Raw genomic sequence first — 23,814 nt, 5'->3', positions numbered from 1 at the left:
TACCCTAACCTTCAGGACTAAGCATGTAACCTTCAGTTCTTTCGAGACAGCTTCGACCACACGGTAAAATGCAGTGCCACGAGTGTCACAGGAAAAAACTTAGCCAACCTCGAGAAGAAGGCTTTGCTTCAAACCCAAACCTTAACTACTAAGAATATATAACTTTTTGGGTACTGATTTGTGCAGTGCTTGCAGAATTGTTAGATAACTAACTTCGAGAAAGAAGATGGTAGTGATGTATGTGCAGCATGAAGACGGTGAAAGTGAAGGATGTTCAACATTTTAAGGTGAAAATGTTGAGCACTTTCAGTTCTCCCACCATCACACCACTTTTTGCTTCGATACTTTGTATGTTCAGAGTTAAGTCTTGTATTTTTTTTTTATTTTTATCTTTGATTAAAAATATATCATCGTTTAGACTTGTACCGTACTCGAGTTTCGATCGTATATCAAGCCTATCAGCACAAGATTGAATTGATTGATTAATTTTTTTTTATTAATAGTTTAATTTAATTAATCAATCATCTAGTTCCATTGACGATGTTGGATGAAAGAAAAGAATTTAGAGGACTAAATAAAATCGCAGATATTAATAATAAAAAATATATCAGATTTAACATGGTTCAATGACTCTTGAGTTATCTTCACTCAAGCATAATTTTTTTTTTATATATTTTTACATAAAATTTAAAATATATATATTTTTTTCATCCTCTCTAGACACCATGAGAGAAACTCATAAACACTCAAAAACTTAAAAATTAGAGAAATCGTTTGTTGCATGATATATAAATAAATAAATAAGAATATCTAATGAGTTAGAGAAAAATAATCAAGTGGTGATGTATGAATTACTTATTATTCATCCCCAAAGAGCACCCACCTCTAAGGAATTTGCAGGATTCGACAAGTCACCTTAAAAATTTTCTTTACTTTTGGACGAGGAATGCAGTCTGTGCAGAGGCATCATCCAGTCCAATGAGCATATTCTCAACCATTGCGCATATCATGTTCATGGCCGGAGATGGATTTCACATGGTGCTGCTCTCCTGCAGCTTTTGCCTAGGGAAATCAGATCTAGATGGAGAGCTTTGTCTTCTTCTTCTTCTTCTTCTTCTTCTTCTTCTTCTCCTGTAGATGGTTCCGACCTCACTGAATGCTGTTTAAATTGTTATTTTAGGTAGCAACCAAAAATATCCTTTTGTTTTAATTTTCTTTTGCAAGTTCCTCCATAATATTTTCTGAATTCCCTTTTAATTAATTATTAAACGCCAATTATGATTATTCCTTCATTCCATCTCAAAGATTAAAAAAATAAAATAAAACCTGCTTTTTTTGCCCCCAGAAATTAACAAATAAAATGTTAATTAATTTACATACAACTCGTTCGTCATCAAAATGGTTACAAGATCCACCGTATCCATCGAACAGTCTCATCTACACCGATCTCCACTTCTCTCATGTATATATATATTGCCGAGACTCCTGTGCATCACGCTGCGGTGCAAACGGGTCGTCGCCGCCGGGAAAGAGGTCGCCGGCCTTGACCGCGGTGAAGACGACGAGGGCGACGGTCACCGTAACGGAGAGGACTGCGAGGATGAGCATTAGGGCGTTGGATGCTCCTCCCTTCACCTCCTGCGCGTACTCCGTCGCCGCCAGCGCCAGCACGGTCAGAGGGAACGAGTACGCCCACCATGCCACGTTGAACCGCCTCATCGACCGCTTGAACAGCGCCGGCCTTGAAACCTGCACGGGCCATCGACGTCCACGTCAGAAACCAATAGAGAGATCCATGCATGCGTCGACTTGTTCGACTGATGAGTTGGGAGGGTGGAAAGGGACTGCAGAATTCGAGTTCTCGACCTTCTTACGTGGACTGTGCTACTTGGTGGCCTTACCATCTTTCCGTTCTTTATTGCCAACGCTATCTGCTAACGTGTATGCGACGCAACTTTGCGTCTTCTGCACCCGCTTTAGCCTCAAGCTTTTACTTTTTGACTTTAGGTCGCGCTTTTCCTTTTCGGTGGATCAAAGCAGTCACGAAGGGAATAAACTAATGAACGTGTTGAAGTCGCATAACTCGTCTAAAGTTGATGATGCCGGATTACAGGAAGTCATTTGAGATATCTCGGCAATGCATCAAGTGTTTGTTCGTCCCTATTGATGGTTGATTCGAGCAACCGCGTCAAATCAGAACTCTAGATCCAATGTTCTTTTGGTTGATAACGACAGTTTTGATCCGTGTCCTATGAAGATTTCTCTCCCATTTCCATGCCTTCACCGTCGACAAAGAAGAGCCATGCATGAGAAGAAGTGATGGGGTGATTACCAGGGAGGCAAAGAGGAAGAGGGAGAGGAAGAAGAGCATCTTCGAGCCCGTGTCGAACGATCCGGAGATGGAATCCCAGGCCAAGCTGGCCATGCTGGGGGCGGCGATGAACAGGAAGAAGACGGGGCGAAGAATCGATGGGAGGCTGCTGCTCCCGACGAAGCGCTGGTACAGAGTCACGAACAGCACGAGGTAGTGCGCCATGCCGAGGGAGAACATGAACGTCGCGATCTCCTCACACCCCATCCTCGCCGCCGCTCGCGACCCGACCAGGTTCCCGATCACCGTGATCTGGCTCGTCGGGTTTGCCACCATCGACAGGAACCTCCTCCCCTTGGTGAAACATTGGCCGTAGATCTTCACGTCGAGCATGAGGATGGGGACGGCGAACACCCACCAAAGCACACGGTACAAGGCTGCGCCCGGGTGGAGGAAGGGGACGGACTGGAGCAGGAGGAGCCACGAGATCCATGGCGTGAAGAGGTAGTTCACGCCGACGTGGTGAGAGAACTCCGCCTGCACGCAGCGGAACCTGAAGAGGCAGCGGAGGCCATAGAGCACGGAAAGCGTGGCGAGGATGAGGAGCGCGACGGACCAAAGGAGGACGTACGTGGCGGAGGGGAGCATGTGGATCACCGTGCGGAGAGCGTGGGAGTCGGTGCTCGGCTCGCTGAGGGTCTTCCAGAGGAGGGCCTGGCAGCAGAGAGACAGGCTGATGCGGAAGTAACCGGCATGGAAGCCGGTGAGCTTGGACAGAGCTTTCATGGTTGCCAAGTTGAGCACCTCGGTTGGAGCTTTGCAGGTTGACGAAATGGCGGCGGCGGCGGCGGCCGTGATAGGGAGTTGCTGCTCTTTTCCCTTCATGAATGAAGACAAGATAAGAAAGAAGAGGAAAGAGGGAGAAGGTGATAACCTATCTAACTCTGTGGATCTCAAGCTTATGGCCACACTAAATTCTTGCACAAACAAGAGGATATATATAGATTGGAATGAGTTCTCTTTCCACTGTTGCTGTCTGGAACATAGTGATCCATGTCCTTGCCATGTTGGACTTTGAAGCTCGGAGAAAAAGAAGGCGAATTTGTTTTTGCTTTTGGAGATAATATATGGAAATTGGGTCCAAACTTTAGAATATTATGAGGTCATTTGGCAAAGAGAATGTCTGGGAAGGTCAAACGCACGTGGAGGTGGGTGAGTGTGGTACACGTTGTTGGTCGACGTGTATTGGATACAGCGCACCATTACTTTTGCTAAGCTATGAGATTTAGCGCAGTAAACCTGTAATTTTGGTGAAATTTTAGAATTGTGCCGCGGAGTCAAACTGAGTACCAATTGTTTGACTTCTGATGTTACCTTAAAAGCAGAAGATAATTACATCAAACTGAGAACAATGTTTAGCTATAAGACTGTCAGATATTGAGGTTTCAAGAAGCTTTTTTATCTTTTCCATTTAGGATTCTATATATTTATTCTTTCAAAAATTTAAGAACAGCACATTTATTCCTCCACATTGTAAATATATCATATAGACACCTCCATATACTTTGACATCACGTATATATCCCTTTAGATATTTAAATTCTTCACCCTACATGTCTAAGTAATAAATTCAACATTTAATTATTATTATTATTTATAAAATTAAATATTATTAATTAATTTTGATAATGATTTTTTTAAAAAAAAATTAATGAATTAGTTAAAAAATATATATAAAGAATGTATAGATTTTTCATCGTCACCCCCCCCCCCCCCACTCATGTCGTGTCTAAATGAGAAATGAGATGGAGATGAGAGATAAGATAGCATGAAGAATAAGGGAAACAATGTTCTATCATATCTTATCATATTGATATTCTTAAACAAGATGATAAATCTTTATGAGGCATAAGATAGAAAGCTGCATAAAGTCCTTGCTATAAATTCTATTAATCCAGCAGTCAAAGCTCGAATTTAGGCTAAGATTACAGCACAAATTCATCTATCAATTCCTTAAGGAGAAAAAATTTTCAAAAACACCTTCAATACCAGTCTCGATCACAAATCGAAAAGGATGAAAGGTTATCTTACACCTCTGACATCCTACAGCACTATTTTAGATCTCATAATAGATCTCTACCGATTGTTCGATGATGACTAAAGAAACATGTTCAAACTTTAAGAATTTATTATTAATGTTGAACAATATCAGAATATCTGAATATTTGAGCTGCAGCTCTTCAAAGTCCTGCAAACTGTCAGGTTGAAGTAAGGAATCAACAGATAGCAATCTGACCTAATTAACACCTAACATAATCAACAGATAAATATTCAAAATATGATTTTATTAACAAGGTGATTGCTGCATAGCATCATGCTGGAAAGAATGATTGTATGCTATGTATGTTTCTTCCTCTTCTGCTCCTTCTTCGCTAAGCATGATATTTTTTCTTGAACATAGTAGGGAGTAGCTGGTGAACGATGATACATCACTTGTGTTTCACATATCAACAGGTACTTAAAAGCAACACTTCCACCATCACAGCATGCTCTACATGAGCATCTGACAACAGTAGTTTCAGTTATTTCCTGCATAAAGAGCTACGTAATAGTTTTGTTAAACGATACTGAGATAAAAGAGGCACTGCATGTGTTCATTTGATATGTTCATTGCCGTACCAGTTAAGCCAAGGGAGACAAAGTGCTCTGCCCATGCAGGCATGGAGGGATGAAGTGAAGTGGACAGCACTACTTTAGGTCAGTATCAACTGGTTAGCACTGCCTTAGGATTACACGTCAAACTTTATCACACAAACACCACCATCATTCATGAACAGGAGCCTACTTCCCTTAGCTCCACATCTGATAAATAATATATATATCTTCATGAGTTGTGCCACGAAGCTCTTGAATGTGTTCATAGTGTGATCATTTCTCTCTTTGACAATCATGTTCAGATGAAGTCCAGAAAAGAAATTCATCCAAAATACACAAAATCTAATGTCATTGACATCTACTTAACCTGTTTTGGTCAAAAAAACAAGAAAAAGTATGTTAAGTAATCAAAGATCTTAAATAGGAATGTTGCTGTATTATACCTGTCCAAGTGCAAAAAAACCCTGTTCAGTCTAGATTACAAGTTTAGTTTTGATTATATATAAAATTTGTTATTTTACTGTAAGAATAATTCAGAATAAATCTAAAAATAATTGAAAAGTAGGGAATATTTCACCGTGTCTGAAATATTTTATTGCCTGATCTGATTTGATGATATTATCCTGAGATATGATTTAAATGTAATCAAATAACCTACCTAGACTAGGTAATTAATAGGATTTCTTAATTTTAAAATATTATTTCAAAATTTCTCGATTAATTCCTAGATTTACTAAAATTCCTTCCCCTTCCCTATATAATGAATGACCTGATTGAGTTGCTAAGAGGTATATTCTCTGATTTTTCACTTTTCTTGTAAGTTATATATTTTCATAATAATGATAAGCATAGTCTGATTTGATAAATTTTTATTAATTTTAAAATTATTTTATTATTGTATTATACTTATCCACATGTAAAACCCTTATGTAATATCCTAAATTTAATAAATTCGGAATAAAATCGAAAATAAATAGAAAGTAGGGAATATTTCACCCTATATAGAATATTTTATTTCGTTCAACCTGATTTGATTATATTTTTATTCTTAGATATAATTGAAATCTAATCAAATAACATAGTTTAGATAATTAATAGGATTTGTTAATTTTAAAATATTTTAAATTTTCTTAATCGATCTATTAAAATTTTTTTCTTCTATATAATGGCTCGTGATGCCCTCCCTATTGTTCACCGTTACCATATCTTCAATCAAAAGAAATCAAATATTTATTCTGAATTTAGTGAATTTATGATAGTACATTAGGGTTTTACACATGGATTGGTATAATATAATAATTTTAAATTTTTATTAAAATTAGATTGGGACAAATTCTCAGAAAAAAAAAAAAAAAACATTGATTATGTTTACCCCAACCTCCATATATCTCCCTTGTCTCTATGGACAATGAAGACCCCTTGTCCCCACCTCCAAAAGAAAAGATTGAAGGTAAGATTGTGTAGGCTGTCCTTTCTCTTTCTTCGCTCATCGATGACACAAGGAAGTTTATAAATGATAGCGAAGGCATACCCCTGCCCCCTATGATTAATAGTGAGACCTATGGCAATCCCTTGAACCATGCACCGATAGCATGGGCTGTCCCCTCTCCTTTCTCATCCACGATCGACAATAATGAGAGCCTACGAGTGATGGAGGTGGTTATTGAAATCTGGTAAGAGCATGACCTCTACTGTTGGTTGCCTCAGCACACGATCGTGTTTACCACCATGGGCGATGAGTGATTAGCGAGGCGGAGGCGCGATCAGAGGTTAGACAGAGTGTGAGGATCAATAAAGGTAGAATAATTAATTTTTTTTTAAAACAATTCTATGAAAATTTCTTAAAGTTGGAGCACTATTTAAAAAATTCTTAAAGTTTGTTTGTTCAAAAATTCACCTATCAGACTATACCTATCATAACCATGAAAAAAAAAAGATTTACATAATAATAAAAATGGAGAGTTAGAGGACCTACCTCTCGAACATTGGCACCTCTCTATTTGAGTCGGAACCTCGCTCCACTCACCGTGGGATGGGGACAGGGAGCAATTTAATTATATCTAGGATTCAATCAAGAAAAAATAAATAATTTTTTAAATTAACAAATCCTATTAATTACTCTATCTAGGTGATTTGAGTAGAATTAAATCATAAGGAGATAAATATCATCAAATCAGGTCAAAGGGAATAAAATATTCCACGTAAAGATGAAATATTCCTTACTTTCCAATTATTTTCAAGTATATTCCGAAATTAATAAATTTAGGGGAATATATTTAGCCGCTTTCATAAAGTCCAAGTGATGGAAATCAAAATATGGAATGTATGATGCAATCGATTAGCAAAAAGAAAGCATGCACATTAAGCGGACAATGTTACAGTGTCGTTATGTAAAATGATAATGTCTATTACAAGATGAAGGAAAAAAAAAAAGGGAGAAAAATTGTTTAAGATGTTTAGTGTCTGTCCGAGCTCAATTTTCATTGGTAGATACCAACTAGTCTACTTGCTAAATATTTTAATTATTGATAGGAAAGTCAATGCATCATTCTGCAGTTGCTATGTCTTGGATTCAAGTCCATACAAAGAATATAGAATATTTTGTATCAAAATTTAACGCAAGCAAAACGAGTTCTCAGAGAGAGAGAGAGAGAGAGAGAGAGAGAGAGAATATGTGAAACTAAAAATTAGAATAAATTCCTCTCATGGGAGGTGAGAATTAGATTTTGGGTTCCATAAGTACTGATTTTTCATTTAAATTCTCTATAGATTTCTTCACATTCTACATTATTATTGAAACCGTTGGTTGAAAGTAAAATAAATAGAATTATATATATATATATATATATATAATTATATAATTTGTATCAGGTATCAAAGAGAAGGATGACTTTGCAGTACGGAGGAGTCGTTATCCCGCCGTGGAGCATCGGCGGCACTCCAATTAGGGCACGCAAGACGACGGCGCCCTTCGTGGTGGCCCTCTGCCATCCTCTCCACCGCGACGCCGGCTCACGCCAGCTGCGCATTCAACTCGACCAACTTCGCGCCGAGGCGGAGGCCACCCGCTCCAAAGGTAACCCTTTCCCTCTCTCTTCCTTATATGCGAGTACTACAAGATGAAACTGTGTTCTATGCCATGGTGTGATCCAAAATTTGTAATTTTTATGATTTCTCGACGAGGAATTCGCGTCAGGGAATCTGGATTTAGAGACCGGAACGAGCATATTAAGTCACGTATCATGTCTCTGCTTCTTATGTTACTATAATTTTGATGATTGAATATGTAAGGGGGAGAATTCAAGTCCAGAAGCAAATTTGTGGGAAACCGGCGGTATAATTCGTTTTCCTGCTGTTATGTTTTTTTTCTTCCTTTTACGTATCTTGTTCAAGAAAATGTGACTGATTCTTGAGTAAGAAAGAGCGATAGATGCAGATAGGAAAGAGCAATAGGTGCCTTCACAATTAGTGTGACTTATACCAAAGTCCCAGAAAAATTGGTGAAACCTGATTTTCCCCTTTTTTTGGACACCCAATTATCCTACTAGATTCACCATTGATCCATAGGCTGTACTTTGTAGCTCAAAGCCCAGAAATAGTGTCAATATTGGATTCTCTCCTTCCTTATAATGGATTGGTAAATTTGGCAAGAAGGAGAAATTAGTAGCCAAATTTTGAGATGACTGCCCTAAACAAGAAATAAGATTAAAAAAATTGTTAACCAAATAATTTTCCCTACTGCATTCTTGATCTCCCTTTCGTATAACATAAGGACTCATCTATGCTCTCCCAACACTCTAGTCCTTAGGTAACACCTACGGTCTGCTAATCTCCATGAAATAACTGCATATCTAATTAGATTCCATTAACTACGGAATAAGTCCATCCTAACTTCTATTGCAGCCCATACCAAATAACTACCTTCCTAGATGCCCATGCATGCAAGAATTAAAATTGCATTAGTGTTTTCATTGTGTTTCTTAAATATCAAAAGGTTTCTGGTTTTCCAACTACAACATCATATTTGAGAGACTGATGAATGTACTCAAGTCCTAAAGGGCTATTGGTTGGCATTGCCAAAGTGAAATTTTTGCTAGCATTAGGAGCACTAAAAGTTGTAGACCAATTATATATTCAATTTTCTCCCAGTTAATGTTTCATGTCTGACGATCCAATGAGAAGCATACCAGTTGTGTTCTTCCAATTATTTCACCTTCTGATTTGAATTGTTGAGGGGACTACTAAGATTAAATGAATAAGAAAATTTCATGAAGTTCTGTGGGAATGACATCATTACTCTTCTTAATTCCAACTATGTGGTAGACCAAGTAGTCTTGACTATATGAACAAACCAAGCATCATCAGACCTAGCTTTGATATAGGATGAAATTTCAGCATAAATTAGGCTTCGACAGCCATGAAATTAGAGAACAGAATTTTCTGAAAATTTATTATTTAATTTGATTTTGTAGAATACGAAACTCAATTGCATGGTTCGATGGTTGTCTTGTCCTTTATAGTTGCTATAATTAATTCAACACAATCATGAATACATTATGAATCTTTTTGGTTTCCTTTCATGAGATTGTAAATTGTAATTTCGTACTACCAACTCAATCTTTGTTGCAACTTCAGACCAACATCAGGGGCTTGGGGTTTTAGCAAGATAGGAGTTAGGGGTTGTACTGGTGTGACAACCTAAGGGTCACATTATTATTATTTAAGTTTCTTGGTTCATTCATTATTCTCCCCTCTATGCCATGTTGTTCCTCTCGGGAGAATGGTTTTGACACCAGCATAAATACAATCGTCTATTGGATCATGTTCAACCTCAGTAAATATTGTGAGCGGAAATAGTCTCATACTGTCATGACTCGATTGGATGGGTTAACCAAATCATTGACTTAATAAGACTAAACCACTGGCTCAAAACATTTATGCCTAATTTCTCAATCTAATTACTAGAAATCACACCATCAGTTAGTATTAGAGGAAGAAGAGGGAGAAAAAGAGGGAAAGAAAAGGAAAGGAATAGAGAAAGAGTAGGAGGAGCATTATTGATTGCAATTACCACATGCAACAACTATAAGAGGAACAAAAGATGTGGACAGCGAGAGAAGAGGAAGAATGAGATCTCAAAAAGTTGGATTCTATTATTGTCATTGTTGCATGACACTACTGTCATACTACAGAAGGATAGTGAGATAGAGGGGAAGCAAAGAGAGTGAGGAAAAGGATAATCATAAGTGTCTTAATCCTATGTCACACAAGATCAAGTTTCACGTAAGAATCCTCTCCAATTGTATTTTATAGTGGAAATATCCAATTCTAACTATATGAGCCTGATAACTGTCACCTTACATGGGGTCCAACAACCTACAACTGCAGACTGCTCGATGAAGATGGGTTTTCATAACAATTAGAGAGTTTCCTAGCTATTTTTCCTCCCTCCTACTCTCCTCTTTCTCCTTTTTATTTTTTTAATCAAGCATATTTATAGAATATGATTGAGTATTTTTATTTCTTTTTTCCTCTTTTTTTTTCATTGTCTAAATATTTTTTGATTCGTCTTGACCTGGTCGTTTTTTTCTGACCGAACTTGATCTTAAAATATAACCTTGGATACGATCATTATTTTAGAGTTAGATATGATGAATTCACTATTGATCTTAAAATATAACTTGGCTACGATCATTATTTTAGAGTTAGATATGAAGAATTCACTATAGGCTGGTGCTTCTTTGGAGTAGCAAAGGGCCAGCCATCTCAGGAATCTGAAGTACATATTCTTAATAGGAACCACCGACGAGTTTTTTGTGTGGTTTCCTCTGCCATTGGGCATTGTCAGGTGTTAATCTAGCTACATTTCTGTTTCTTATAGTTCCCAAGTATTCTTTCTTTTTCTTGTGAACATGTAAGTGAAAATCTTCTCAGGTGTCGCACTGATTGACCATATTTTCAACTAGATTGAACAATATTTATGGCTCATATGCAGATTATTGATACTCTAAAGCATTCTTTCTTGTGCCAGCCAATGCTGCACGATTGAGGCTCATGCGTCTAACAGAGGCAGCTGAGAATCTTCGAAGCAGAGCTGCTATGAGCATCCAAGTTGGAAAGGAAACTGAGGCAAGGGAGCTACTCATACAAAAGAAGAAGTTGATGCAGGCCTTAAAGAAATCAAAGAATCGCATTGAGGTTCTTGATAAGCTTTCATCAAAGATTAATGAGGTGAAAATTCATGATACCACCAACTCATGGGGGGTTAATTGTGTATATTCACCTTATTGTTAAATAAGTTTGGTGTTTTCCATCTAATATTTTTGTTTATCACTATATTGTTTATTACTTTATTTTGTGGAGAAAGTATCTCTATTTATGATAAAGTAATTTTGTGTTATAGGACTCATATGAGTTCTTGTAAAGTAGTCACAGCAATAGGAATCCATGAAATTTAAGTCAGTCCACATGCAGGACTACACACATGATGTGAGCTTGTATTTTCTGGGAGGACCCTCCTTGAGAATTACTGAATTTGTAAAGATTGTAGATATAAATTAGTCTGACACGGTTTGCTGTCAGAAGTTGCACTCATGTCTGAGCCATAAACTACAAGTGATATCCTGACAAGCGTAGGTTGGTTCTTGTTTTTATTTTTCATTGAAGAAACTGGATAAGTGATATTAGTTCATTCTTTTTTATTCTTGCTTGTATTTGGATCTTAAGTTGGAGATGTACTTGTGTTAAATGTTGAAGCTTAGCTTTCCACCTTTAAGGTCAAAACACATCAGAATATCTGTTTCCACTTGTGGTCATATAATAATCACTACCAGCCACAATAAATGTACTCTTTGGTCTTGTGGAAAATGTGTTCAATCTTCCAAAGGTTGTTGCAGTCATCCGCAACATAAGTAGCTGGGTAGTTGGACACCGTATTGTCATAGACTTAGTGGGTTTTGCATAAGTCGTGCAGCATCCTTGCATGTCCGTTCGTAAAGGTTAGTCTCCCCATAACCTTGCAGGGTCCCATAAGGACCTACAAAAGAGAAAACGGGTCAATAGAAGTGTTAAATTCAAATTCTACAAGCATACAATTTTGTAAACACTTGATAGACAATGGAAAATATAAAGATGGACTTCGCAAGCTTTGAACGATTGTACAATAAAGCGTCTAAGGCAGTCTGCCATGCGCAAAAGTCCCCATGCACAAGTGCCCATATGACACTATCATAGAGCCAAGCGACAAATCAACTCAAAACACGACCCATCTAACCTTGTGCCACCCGGGTAACTCCAAGATGCTGGGATAGCTAATATTTTTGGTGGAAAACATCCAATGGCTGCTAAAGGCCTTGTTTTTGGGTTGTTTTGCCTCTATGTGATTGCTGCACATATGCTGCATTTACAAGCTTGAAATGGAAATATAACCCAACAAAAAATAAGGTTGCCACGCATACTATAAGCTGTGCTATGTTTATAAGCCTAAAACAATAACGAAACCCAACCAAAATGGGGCTGTTAAGCCCACTGCAAGCTCCTTATATATACTATATAAGACATGAACAAAATCGAAAAGCATGACATACAGAGACATTACGTCGAACACATTCCTTATGAACTGTCCATGACAACACGTGGTAGATACTAGGAAGTAAGGTTTGCATACATGTAACTTGCAGCCTAATAAAACTTCTTTGTTCTGCACCTCTTGTGCATTTAGGGCATCATCTTACATGCACATCATGGCAACTTCTACACTGGCAATCCTTTATTTAAATTATTGTGGTTATTATTTCCCAGGAAAGATCTTCTGGCTATTCTTAAAGGGAATCTTTTTACAATTTCATCATATACCAATTTTGTATGTTAAATCAGCTCTATATGGTGGACTTATGTGGGAAAAACTGCTTTAGGCAATTTCTCTGAAGGAAACACAACTAATTGGACAAGTTGCCATTCAACCTGAAGATAACATATCAGATTCCTGTGGACAGATTCATTTTGTTTCCCCAAAAGAGGATACTGTTGAAGTATCAAAGTCAAAAGACTCTTCAATTTTATCAGAACAATGTGAGCATCAAGATCATGATGTTGGAAATTATGAAGACAAACCATCAGGAGACAGTGGACAACCAACTTTTCTGGCATCTGTGAGCAGTGACATGTCGAATTTTCCGAAGATGGTTGACAGTTCAGAAGGCTTCCATGAGCACATACTCGAGAATATTGATATGCAACTTAAATTACTGGAAACAGACATTGAAAATTTCTTAAGGTCTCAATCCGTGACAGAAGAAACCAAACAGAAGCAGATGAATGAAAAACTAGAGAAACTATCAGAGATACTCAAGCATGTACTCAGCATCAGAGAAAGGTAAGTTTTAATTGACTTGTGATATTGCTTGTAGTAGTATCTGAGAGGTTGTATTGATACGTCCAAAGAAGAAATATAGATGCATTAATCATACAATGTAAGCCAATTAGCGTTGGCTGTTCGAGGAAAGGTAGAGAAGACAGTAAAACCTCATTCCAAACATTATTAAGAGATTTTACCCCTCTTAATTTGACTAGTGATATTATTCTCAATTGGACTCATAGGCAGGGAAAGATTCCTATAACCAATTACAAATAGTTAGAATAATACTGTTAACTTTTATTGTTTATGTAGAATATAAAAGCAGAAAATTCTTTGGAGAGCATTTGATAGGCTTTTGCAAAGGACATTTTTGTTGGTTACCATCATTCTCAGATTGATGTTCTGCTGATCTCAGGATCGCAAGCATGGTGGAAACTAGAGCAGATGATGGGAACTAAAGCTGGGAATTCATGATGGTATATAATTTCTCATACTTTCTAATTTCTTTTGCATTTAGTTTGCTACTTTGGCCTTTTTGGTCTTGCGGGATAGACACTAGGTATTGCATATTTAAAGTTTAAGCTATTGTATATTTTTATACAATGAGTTCATTTAGAAATTACTGCTAATTTGGTTGTCCTGCTAAATTTCCCATGCAAAATAGTCAGATTTGTAGAGGTGAATGACAGTAGGATGGAGGTCATTCTTAGGGTATATTGACAGGAAAAATTTTGGTATACGTGTTGGCATAAGCAACTAGAACTCTAAGATTATCTGTAGAAGTTTGATATGGTAATGAATTTATAAACTGATTCATGAATGTTAAGCCTCAGTGTTGAATATCAGATTCCTTTTGAGTGGTATGGCTTTTCCTTGAGCCATACTCGTGTATATGAAGAATATGGCAGATGATGTGAATTCAATTGGACAATTTTGCAGTCATATGTTTTGTATTTACATTTTAGTCATTATATCTGAACACGAGAATATAATTTTTCTTATTCATACTTGTTTCTTTATATAAAGGAAGACATATATAAACTAACTACAAAATGTACGACTAAGATAATTGATTCTATGTAATATTTCATTCTAATCTCTTTTTTATAATATGAGCTGGTTTGGTCCTGATTGAATAACCCAAAACAGGGGATAGATTCCCTTAATCATGGGATTCAAAATCTCTAAATCATTGGATTTTGCACACTCTCTCTCAAACTGACTTGAAGATGTCAATCATTCCCAGCTTGCTAGTTAGATCCTCATAAGAAGATTTTTGAAGCCCTTTGGTAAGAATATTTGCTAGTTGCTTCTCTATAGGAATGTAAGACACGAAGACAATTCCTTCTTCAATTTTCTCCTTTATAAAATGTTGATATACTTTAGCATGGTTTGTTATATCATAGTACACTGAATTATAAGCAATGTTAATAGTAGCCTTATTGTCACAGTATGGTCTCATAGGAGTTTCAGTGGGTATTTATGTTAGTTATAGATGTCCTACAAGCCAATCACGTGAGTGATGACATGTGTGACTTGACACACAATTTTTTTTATTATTATATTTTGGCATTTATCACTTTATATTTCTTATTGCATATATATATATATATATATATATATATATATATATATATATATATATATATATATATATATATATATATATAATGTCCTTGGATCTATGCAATGGGAATCAGATCATGATGAGATCATGATAATGAGATTGATTTGCCTTTAAACACAGATCCTAAATAATCCCGATCATAGGTTACTCGAGAGGGACATCGAGATAACCGGACAGACTGGTGTGTTGTATACCCGTCCATATGATGGATGCAGCTAATCTCATTGCTGTTCGTGTGGGGACACTAGGGATACAATACAGGTGCTCATTAGGGAATGAGTTCACTGATTGATCCGCTTATAAAATGCTGAATAGTTGATGATGTCTTATTGTCAGGCAACGATTCCGTAGTCCGAGTAGTGTATTTGGTCATTAGACTTAAGACACCAAGGATATCCTATATGAGTGCTCTACTTTTTGATACCAGACATGTAGATTTGGATGTCCCAAATCTAGCACAATCGGTCATCGGGAGTAGCAGTCAACCTTATGAGGGCTATTGAGTATCGATGGAGGATCATCCATTCTTGGTGTCATGAGAAGAATATCCTATGTGTTCTCGCTCAAACAAATTCTTGACCAGGGTCATTCAGATTGAGAGAGAAAGAGTTCTCCGGGAATATCCGATTAGAGCGAGACTCGAGTAGAAACCGTATGAGTCTGACAGCATTATGTCCGGTATACAGTCTTTGGGATATTAGACAGATGATGGACTATAGGTACACAGTAATTGAGGACAAACATATCTAATGGATTGGATTCCCCCGTATCGTCTGGGGACTACGGTGTAGTGGCCTAGTACGTCCACAGTCGATAAGTCGAGTGAATTATTATGTAGATAATAATTCAATGAGCCAGAAGGAGTTCTAATAGGTATGACTCACGGCTAACTCGATATTGAGCCTAGAGGGTCATACACATATGGTAGACATTACGATAAGTAGAGATTCGAATATGATATATCCGTCAGAGCCCCTATTTTATTGGATATCCAATAAGCCCCTGAATTATTGGATTTCCAATAAGTCCTTGAATTATTGGATCCTATGGATGAGATCTAATAAGAGCTCATGAGAGATTATTGGATAGAGATCTACTAATCTAAGAGGCTTGGGTAGTTGGATGTAGATCCAATACCCAATAGAGGATGATCCATTAGGGTTAAATTGATAGGGGATCTCTATAAATAGGAGGGTTTCGATAGTTTATAGGTTAGAGTTTTTTGCTTCCTTTTCTATTCTCCTCCCCCTCTCTACCTTAGAGCAGGTTTGGAGTTTTAAGGAGCATCATCGCAGCCCTACTGTATGAATTACCGCTAGAAAGGAGGGCGCTTGACCTCCTTTATCCTTATAGAGATATGTAAGGATTCAGGGATATACGATCTCCCTAGGTAACACAATATATCTCATACATGATTTTCTATTTCGCGGATTTTTACGCATCAATCTTCGCACGACGACGAACATATCTTTTGGAATTGGGGATTTTGTTTTTGTTCTTCCGCTGCGCATGTAATGTCGTCCCCAAGAATTCTCAATAATTTATAGTTCTTTTAGAAGCATTTTTAGCCATAAGAGTTCACAAATACCTTGTGCTATTGCTTTGAGCTTTGCTTCCGCCCTACTTTTAGTAACAACTGTATGCTTTTTGCTCCTCGAAGTCACCAAATTATCTCCAATAAATGTACAATATCTTGAAGTTGGTCTCCTATCACTTACTGATCTTGCCCAATTAACATCAGTGAAGGTCTTACTTCTCATGTAATTGTCCTTTTTGAATAACAATGCCTTGTTCGGAGTCCTTTTCAAATGTCTAAGGATCCTATATATTGCCTCTAAATGTTCTTCACGTGATGAATACATAAATTGACTCACTACACTTATTGTAAATGTCAAGTCTGGGCGAGTATGAGATAGGTAAATCAACTTACCTACCAATCTCTAATACCTGACTACATCTACTGTGAGACTTTGAGATGGATATCCACAACTTTACAACAAAGCCTCCTTGTTTCTTCAGAAGGTCTACGATGTATTTTTATTGTAAAATAAATATTTTATTTTTTTATCTCGCTATATCCATGCCCAAGAAATATCTTAGCTGGTCAAGATTTTTAATTTCAAACTCTTTGGTTAGGATATGCCTTAATTTCTTGAGTTCTGAGACATCATTGTTTGTTAGGATAATATCGTCCATATAAACTATAAGAATAGCAATATCTCTATTATCTAAGTGTTTATAGAATATTGTATGGTTCGAGTGATTTTGAGTGTAACCATAGCCATGAACTAACCTTGTGAACTTCTCAAACCATACACGTGGTGATTGCTTAAGACCATAAAAAGATCTTCTTAGCTTGCACACCTTATCCAAGTCATATAAATTTTCAAAGTCGGGTGGTAGATCCATGTATACTTCTTTACCTAGTTCTCCATTGAGATAAATATTTTTTACATTTAATTGATGTAAAGGACATTCAAAATTAGTTATAACAGATAATAATAATCGAATTGTGTCTAGTCTTGTAACCGGAGCAAATGTTTTTTGGTAGTTAATACTAAGGTATACAATTTCAAATAATACCGCTCGTACCGGGCAGTACGTATCAGTCCGTCAATTGACCGGTACACGGATCGCCCGTTACCGAACAGAATATATATATATATATATATTAATATATATATTTTTTATATATAAATATTTTTATAAAAGGCGACGTCCTCGAGGCGACGTGACGTCGCCTTTTATAAAAAAAAATAATATATATATATAATCTTTTATATATAAATATATATTTATTAATTTATATATATGTATATATATAAACGAAGCGACGTCGCCTCGCTTGGGAGAAGAGAGAGGCGACGTCGCTTCGGCGACATCGCTAAATTATATATATATATATATATATATATATATATATATATTTATATATGGTACGATATTTCAATCCTTGGTTAATATCATATTGTCATGAACTTAGTTGGTTTTGCCTAAGTCATGCGGCACCTTTGCGTGTCCGTTCGCAAAGGTCAGCCTCCCCGAAACCTCCTATGGTCCATTAGGATTGAGAAAAGAGAAAACGGGTTAGAGAAAACGTTTCACTTGGGATCCACAAGCAACCATTTTAGCAAACACTTTGTAGCTAATAAAAATTACAAACATAAACTTCACAAGATCTGAATGGTCGCACAACAAAGGGTCCAAAATAGTCCACTACAGATCGAAATGCCCACAAGTGCCCACATGACACAATTTTGGTTTACAAGTCTAAAGCCACCAAAGCCAACCAAAATGGGGCTGCTAAGTCTACTATCAACCCTCTACCTGCTGTGCAAAGCATGAACAAAACCAAAAGACCTGGATATACATGAGCATTACATCAAACACCCCCATTTACAACTTTGTCCATGATATTCTCCCATACTTATTCCTTCGACGTCCTTGTCGAAGCCTTTGTAGACGTTGCATCTCCTCACCTTTATTGAGTTTTCAATCTTCTGCTCCAGTTGCTCTCCGTCGTTGTTGTTGAGTAGTTGAATTTTGATCCGCCATGTTGCTTCAACTCGCCAATGACTCTGACTTTGGTGTGAGGTTGGCTGAGTTGTGCTGATCTCTATTGGTTCTTGCGGATCCTTCAGATGAAGGAAAAGACTATCCTTGGTATGCGTTAGTCTCTTAAACACCTCATGTCGCTTGAACTGGGTGGATGCTTGTTGGAGCTTTAACGAGCATCGCATCACAGGCTTTGAAGATTTTGAGTCCTTCCTCCATAAAATTTGTGCATCGATTATTTTTTCACTTAGTTGTCACTTCCAAGTAGGTTCGCATCACTTTCGCTTTCGATTGGTATTCTGTTGGGAAATGAAGCGGACAATTTACTCTCAATAGCACTGATCACCATTGGTGAGGATTTGACAATTATTGTCTTCCATTAAGTTTCTTCGAAGGGTCTTTGAACCTGTATAGAGCTTCTCTATTAGATAAATAAGAGAATTGGGGTATTTGATTTCGCCTATTCTCTTAAGAGTTGAAAAAGCAAAAGGTTACTTGACTTCGCCTGCTTCCTCGAGGGTTGTACCCTATGCATCGAGTTGGTTACTAGCCTCACCTGCTCTTTGCTTACACTTCTGAAGCACTCGAAGGGTTTGCACTCCTTGCGTTGAGTTAGCTACTGCGATTCACCTTCTCATTACCATCGAACTTCTGGAATGCAAGAAGTTTTCAACCTAGCTTGGAGCAAGTCTTTAATAGTTTTGGTCGCTTTTGGGATTGTACCATCTTCTTCATCATCTCTGTCGCTTACTCCTTTGAGTAGCTAAGGTACAACACCATGTACTGCCTACTTTGTTCTTTGGTCGAGCATTCTTGCGTTGACTCGAAGTCCCCCACTTTCGGCTATCTTGATGAGAAGCTCATTAACACCGGTCTTATGAAGTTACCTGACCTTTGTCCTTTGGCTTTGTCTCGGTATTTGAAGTTTGCCGCTCCATTCTCTACCTCGTCTGCCTCTTTCACGACCAAGCGCTCTCGCTCCATGAGAGCAAGGGATCGATGACTCTGCGGAAGTCTTGCCTCTACGGTACCATGGCGTTGCTATGCCCATGGCACTACTATCCGTTGCCTTGCATCTGCGTCTCTTTCTTTACGATCGGTAGGATCCGTTTTTGTGGCACTATGGTACTCCTCCGAGTCCACCTCCATTCTAACCGATGCTTGGTTTTGGATAGCTGAGTCCCTTTGGACTTGTCGTTGCTTCCTCGCCCCTTTCGATCACTTGCTTCAACACCTTTATGTTTACCGAACAATTCCTTTTGGTCGATGGAAAGACAGACTGCAACTCTCATGTATGGTCTCCGCCATCATATTGCAGGGCTCGCGTCGATTATGTGCTCCTTAGCTTCCTTGGTAGCAACGTTCGCTTACTCGACCTTGTCCTTTGACTTGTCGGGCTCTCTTAAGCGAATATGAGCTCTGGAGCAGTCTAACTCTCCAGCCGCTCCGATCATACCACTGTATGATTAAGTCCCCTTATGAGATTCACTAGTACTTTGCATTTATAATTCTTCCTCGGTGGTACATAACCCTTATATGCTAATGACGAAGGTTTTTATCCGATGCAAAATTCGATGCACGCATGGAAGACCCGCCTTTGTAGTACCATGACATTTGCTTATTGAATCCATAGTCCTTCTTGTCGTCATGTTGTTCACCGAAATGAAGCTCCCAATAGCTTTCGATCATACCTCTGTATGATCCAGTCCCTCGCGGGACTGGTCCCATGTGTGTCACATTGCCTCGAACTATTCCACCACGATCCACTGCACTATATCGCCTCTTGGTGACATCTCAATTGCATTATGATCATTGTGGGATGAACTTGGATTGTGATCTTTCTATGCTTGGCCTCTGCCAACATATCGCAGAGCCTCTGCCCCCTCCGAGTATGTTTGCTCCTTTGGCAATCGACCTTCGTCCACCCGCTATCGCATCACACCCGGTCGAAGTATAGCTCTAGGATAGTCTGTCGTCTAGCAGCTCCCGAAATCCACCGACTTTGCTGAAATTGGTGCATCATTATTTGGATTCTAGGACTCTGCCCCCACCAACACAATCTTCGCTACGCATAGCTTCCTTCATGGCAACTCGAATGACAACACTGTGACATACTTTTCAAGAGTATCCGCCTCTGCACCTTGCCAAGGCCTTCTGACCCCAACTTTGCCTTCGCAAATTGAGTTGCCTTGGTTCCTTCGTCAAATGCTTCTTCGAGATAAGGTCCATGTGCCTCGAAGCTCCCTTCGTCTTTGACACTATGCAAGATGAGTCTCGCTCAATCAAAATGAGGGACTCATGGAACGACATGATCCCGCTCTTGCCTCTACAAAAGTTCATGTTCTTGACCTTTGTCCAAGGAGAGCTTCGTGCCTCCGCTCTATGTTCCATCTTCTATACCGACTCCTTTCATGCGGCTTGGGTACTTCACCAAGTTATATACAAGTTGCTCCGCTCGTCGGTTTGCATTGAGTTGATGGTGGACCTCGCGTCCATCATTCCACAGGTCAGCCCTTTGCTGAGACCGATCTCTATATCGGCTCCAAGTGTGCCTTCATTTGGTGTTGTCTTAGATCGCTCCCTCACTTAATCTCGCAGTACGTCCACCAATGCATTACCTCATGCAAGATCATGTGACGACTCCTCGCTGCTCGCTCAGTCCGTTAAGCTTTGTGGAGTTATTGTCTTGAGGTACCCCCTGTTTAACATGTGCAGTTCGTTGCACATGGTTCTCCTTCTGGAAAACCGGGAGTTATCCCTCCTGGATGTATGTCCCGTTGGAGCAATTTTTGTCTTCGTATCCTTCCCTCTAGAAGTTTCGGAGACCACCATCCCCTTGGACTACTCTGCCTTGCTGAGCAAACTATGTATTGTTTCGCCCCCGCCAACGCACTTGCTAGATTGCGATTGCATGCCAATACAACCCTCGTTGCATCCCTCGAGGCCTAGCAACATGTTGAACTTGTTGCACACTTCAGCCTCCCACGGATGTATTTTTTCCATGCCAAAGAGAGTTTCAAAGCTCCATGGCGCTGAGTTTCTATCGCCTTGGGATGGCCATGAACATTCCATCATCCACATACAAACCCTTGCATGAAACCGAATTCTTTGAGTTAGCAATTCCCCTTACCTCTATGAGCTTTGCACAACTCGTTCGGTCATTGAGCAACCCATCTCACTTTGCACGGTCTTATTCTTTACCAAATGCCCCGCTTACCTTAAGCACTGTCAAGTTTAGTTGCCAACGTCGAGCCGTAGCTCGAACTCAGCCATCCTGACCTTTGTGCGCTATGCATTCTTCCCAGCTTGCTTGTTCTTGTGGTGCCTCTCGCGTGAAGGGTTGGCCATTCCTTTGAATGCTAATCTTGGATGCTCGCTCCTCTGAGCGACTCATTTCCCTATATCTCCATGCCCGTTTCCCCTAAATGGTCGTGCGTGCTGGCTACCCTTGACGTAGCCGGCAGTGATTTAAAAAGGCGCTCGCCTAGGCGCTCGGGCAAGGCGAGGTGAGGCCCGAGTGCCTCGCTAATCTCCCAAGCGGAGCGCTTCAAACAAGTGCCGCTTGGGCGCTTGCCCGAGCCCAGGCGCTGGGCGCTTCGGGCGAGCGCCTGGGTTAACCAAGGCGACTGAATCAGGATTTTAGGTCTGGTTCGGTCTCTGATGATTAGTTGGTTCAATCGAACCAACTAAAATCGATATAAGTGAGAACCCAACCCTAACCCTCGCCGCTGCCGCTCCCGATCCCGATCTCGCTGCTCGCCGCTATCGTTGCTCGCAAACGCTTCCGTTGTCGTCGCTCACCGCTGTCGTTGCTCGTAAACGCTGCCTCTGTCGTCGCTCGCGCCTCCCGCTGCTCGCCGCTCCTGCTCCCGCTGCTCGCCGCTATCACTGCTCACAAACGCTGCCTCTGTCGCCGCTCGCGCCTCCCGCTGCTCGTCGCTCCTGCTCCCGCTCCCACTGCTCGCCGCTATCGCTGCTCGTAAACGCTGCCTCTATCGCCGCTCGCGCCTCCCGCTGCTCGTCGCTCCTGGTCCCATTGTCGCTGCTCGCCGCTGTCGCTGTCGTCGCTCGCGCCTCCCGCTGCTCGTCGCTCCCGCTCCCGCTCTTACTCCCGCTGTCGCTGCTCGCCGCTGTCGCTATCGCCGCTGTCGCTATCGCCGCTCGCGCCTCCCACTGCTCGCCGCTCCTGTTGCCGCTGCTCGCCGTTGTCGCCGCTCGCCGCTGCCGCTTCCTCTTTTCTCAATCAGCAGGCTCAGCACCCCTTTACATTTCCTTTTAACAGTATACGTATACCGTTAATATTATTAAGTTTATTTAAAATAATTAATTTTTAATACTATTAATAGATTAATAATATATTATTTTGATTTTAATACTGTTAATTTTTATTTATTTGAAATTATTGCTAGGTTTCTTAATATTGTTAATTTTATATCTTAGATTTTCTTAATTTAATAGCATATTTATATTTAAAATTTTAAATAATTATATTTATTAATTATATTATATATTTTTATATTTTAGTGCCTCGCTTCGCTTGGGCGAGCGCTTAGCCCCTCGGACGTTTTTGGACCTTGTTGCCTTTTGGCGCCTAGCACTTTTTAAATCACTGCGTAGCCCCGTCCCCAACGTTTGTATGCTATGTGTTTTTAAGTGTGCTTGTCTTGCTTTGACACCAAATGTTACGAACTTAGTTGGTTTTGCCTAAGTTGTGCGGCACTTTTGCGTATTCGTCCGTAAAGGTTAGCCTCTCGAAAATCTCCTATGGTTCCTGAGAACCTATAAAAGAGAAAACGGGTTAGAGAAAACGTTTTACCCAGGATCCACAAGTAACCATTTCAACAAACACTTTATAGTTAATGCAAATTACAAATATAGACTTTACAAGTTCTGAACGGTCGCACAACAAAGGATCCAAAATGGTTCACTACAGACCGAAATGCCCATATGACATAACCTTCGTTTACAAGCTTAAAACAGCCACCAAAGCCAACCAAAATGGGGTTGCTAAGCCTATTGTCAACCCTCTACATGCTGTGCAAAGCATGAACAAAATCGAAAGACACGGATATACATGAGCATTATATCAAATACCCCATTTATAACTTTGTCCGTGATAATATGTTTGAGTGAATCCTTTTGCAACCAATCTGGCTTTGTATCTTTCAATAGAACCATCGACCTTATATTTAATAGTAAACACCCATTTGCTTCACATTGGATTTTTCCCCTTTGGCAGATGCACCATGCTCCAAGTATCATTCTTTTGAAGAGCTCTCATCTCCTTCATAATTGCCTCTCTCTATTCTA

At 39.3% G+C, this 23,814-nt stretch overlaps 2 protein-coding genes across 3 annotated transcripts in view; one reads left to right on the top strand and one right to left on the bottom strand.

Annotated features, from left to right (window-relative positions):
• Window positions 1-1,377: 1,377 nt before the first annotated feature.
• On the bottom strand, window positions 1,378-3,297 carry LOC135616174 (S-type anion channel SLAH1-like). The gene is made up of 2 exons (XM_065115359.1): window positions 2,333-3,297; window positions 1,378-1,749 (listed from the first exon to the last, which is right to left on the bottom strand). Exons 1-2 carry the CDS (start codon window positions 3,194-3,196, stop codon window positions 1,459-1,461), a joined length of 1,155 nt encoding a protein of 384 aa, XP_064971431.1. The 5' UTR covers window positions 3,197-3,297; the 3' UTR covers window positions 1,378-1,458.
• A 4,550-nt stretch (window positions 3,298-7,847) lies between these two features.
• The window catches only part of LOC103992092 (uncharacterized), a 22,157-nt gene continuing 6,190 nt past the window's right edge, over window positions 7,848-23,814 (top strand). For both annotated transcript variants that reach the window (XM_065117669.1, XM_009411682.3), the window contains exons 1-4: window positions 7,848-8,042; window positions 10,998-11,197; window positions 12,880-13,340; window positions 13,738-13,798. In XM_065117669.1, the coding sequence (XP_064973741.1) occupies window positions 7,853-8,042; window positions 10,998-11,197; window positions 12,880-13,340; window positions 13,738-13,780 (894 nt within the window). In that variant the 5' untranslated portion in view covers window positions 7,848-7,852 and the 3' untranslated portion in view covers window positions 13,781-13,798. The remainder of the gene's footprint in view (window positions 8,043-10,997; window positions 11,198-12,879; window positions 13,341-13,737; window positions 13,799-23,814) is intronic.

Source organism: Musa acuminata, chromosome BXJ2-7 (assembly GCF_036884655.1).
Source record: "Musa acuminata AAA Group cultivar baxijiao chromosome BXJ2-7, Cavendish_Baxijiao_AAA, whole genome shotgun sequence".
In the NCBI taxonomy this organism is placed as follows: Eukaryota; Viridiplantae; Streptophyta; class Magnoliopsida; order Zingiberales; family Musaceae; genus Musa; species Musa acuminata.
This window is presented reverse-complemented; position numbering and strand designations above follow the sequence as displayed.

Excerpts from the sequence above, each read along its gene's own strand:
- LOC135616174 (XM_065115359.1), bottom strand. The coding sequence starts at position 3,196 with ATGAAGGGAAAAGAGCAGCAACTCCCTATCACGGCCGCCGCCGCCGCC. Across the intron at positions 1,750-2,332 it reads TCTTCCTCTTTGCCTCCCTG|GTTTCAAGGCCGGCGCTGTT; the intron begins GTAATCACCCCA and ends TGGCCCGTGCAG.